A 2,108-nucleotide genomic window follows, 5' to 3' on the forward strand; every position below is an offset into this window, starting at 1 on the left:
TTTATGTTTGCTTTTATTTTTTTTATTTTTTTTCTACTAGGTCTTATTTTCAGGGTAGGTCTTATATTAGGGCAGGTTGGGGGAAAAGTGCTAGGTCTTATTTTCGGGGTAGGTCTTACTTTCGGGGAAACACGGTATATCGTGCAGGAACATTCGTCGTTCGTTTTCCGACGATAATAATTGGAAGTGTGTACGTAGCTTTAGCTGAATAAGGGTTATCAGGAACTGGAAAACAAAGGGTTGTTCCTACACAATGGTAAATCATATTTGTTTTTCCAGCTTTAAATAAAATAAATTTTTTTCTTAAGACTTAATGGGCTTTACAGGTCTATTAAATATACATTATTTTGTCAGTGGATGATTTTAGACAACTTTTACCAACATTGGTGGATAATATGTATACTTTAATGTAAACATGTGAAGTGTTTATCATTTTTCAGACATTGTCTTTCTAATATATAAAACAAGTTTGACTGATTCAGGAGTTTTCTCATTGATTCCTGGAAACAGCCTTTACTAAAGAAAATGTATAAATTCTTTATAAAGTCCTAAAAAAGTTTTAATTTATATAAACCATGTAAAGCCCTTAAGGAGGAGCCAATGGAACCCCTGAAACACATCACAAGACTGTTTTTATGTTGGAACTTTTTAAATAAAAATCATTGGACCACAGCTTACATGTTCTCACTTCAAAACAACCTATTTTGTGTAAGCATTCCCTGCAGCATGGTAAATACTGAATAAATAGAAAGCATTCAAACTCTTCTTAAATAAAAAAGACACAAAGAAAAAGCAGTACTCCACACACCTCATATTAAACTTTTAAAAAGTGCACCTGCCAGATACACCTGCAGAGCATATTTATGGAATTTCAGATTGACTACTTTAAACATGTCTCTAAAGAATGAAGAAGTGGGGAGCACACCTTACCACTTTGGTGTAAAAATCTTGTACACAAAAATACCAGATGCTTCTTTTAGAATTATTTTATACACTGCCCTACAGTAAGTAAGATTTCAATGCTTGTAGTTGGGAATAACTTCATGCACCACCACAGCCCTATTGATATAACCTGAGCATAGAAGCTTTGTTATTTCTTTTCCCCACATGGTGTGGGATTTCAAAATAGTAGCAGTAGTAGTAGTTTAGCATCAGGAAGTGCTTTAATGCATAAAGGGTCATGTTATGTCCCTTCTGCAATAAGTATTCTTACCTGCGTTATAGCCATTCCATCTGTCAAAATTGACGGAGTTTAGTTCAACATTGGCTGCCAGGATACCTTGCACATCCTGGCTTCCCCTGTGGGTGCCTGGACTGAGTGAACTCCCAATGCAACTGTGCTGGACTTACATCATTCCAGCCCAGGCCATTAGGATGACTGAAGATCAGAAAGCGAAAAAAAAGCAAGAAGATGGCAGAGCCCTTGACAGATAATAAGGACAGGTAAGTATCTCATCGGTTTAGTTACCTATAAAATTCTAGTGATTATAACTGATAAACATTGAACCTAGCTATTCAGGATAAAGGCTCCAGAAAAAGTTGGTTGTCCATACCTTAACAGTACTAAGATCCATAGGATGTTTGATTATATCATGATAGTCATGCAACTCTAAAGCCTCAGCATCCACTGGTTTGTAGAAAGGCCAGGCATAAGCAGCATGTTTCTTGGAAAGCATCTCCTTCAGGATACTGTCACAGTATTTGAGATGCTCTGTCAGTTTGCCTTTTTTCCCAGCATGCTGTGGGATCTCTCCATCTTCTAGGTCCTTCTTTGGTGGCTTGATTGGGCGTCCCGTGCTCTCTCGTCTGTTGGACACTTTTGCTTGCTTGGGATCAGACAAAGGGACAGGAGACTCACTACGGCTGGCAGTTATGGCAGAAGTTGTGGGGGTGGTGGTGTCTGCTTTTCTCTTCACCCCTTTTTTCTGAAAGAAGAAGAATACAGTTGAGCTTGATTCTCATTTCAGGGATGCTGTATCGTAGAGTTTTCTCTCTCAGGAGCATCACATACTTCTGAAGTCTATAGTGACAACTGATTTACACAAAGGAAATAAAGAATGCAGGAATCAGGAGAGCTGCTGTAGCATAAAGTTACAAGTTATATGTAA

At 37.8% G+C, this 2,108-nt stretch overlaps 1 protein-coding gene across 5 annotated transcripts in view; it reads right to left on the reverse strand.

The window, feature by feature from the left end:
• The window catches only part of BRD3 (bromodomain containing 3), a 39,852-nt gene that overhangs the window by 15,909 nt on the left and 21,835 nt on the right, over nt 1–2,108 (reverse strand). For all 5 annotated transcript variants that reach the window (XM_072431122.1, XM_072431119.1, XM_072431118.1 and 2 more), the window contains exon 7: nt 1,554–1,925. In XM_072431122.1, the coding sequence (XP_072287223.1) occupies nt 1,554–1,925 (372 nt within the window). The remainder of the gene's footprint in view (nt 1–1,553; nt 1,926–2,108) is intronic.

Source organism: Pyxicephalus adspersus, chromosome Z (genome assembly GCF_032062135.1).
Source record: "Pyxicephalus adspersus chromosome Z, UCB_Pads_2.0, whole genome shotgun sequence".
NCBI lineage: Eukaryota > Metazoa > Chordata > Amphibia > Anura > Pyxicephalidae > Pyxicephalus > Pyxicephalus adspersus.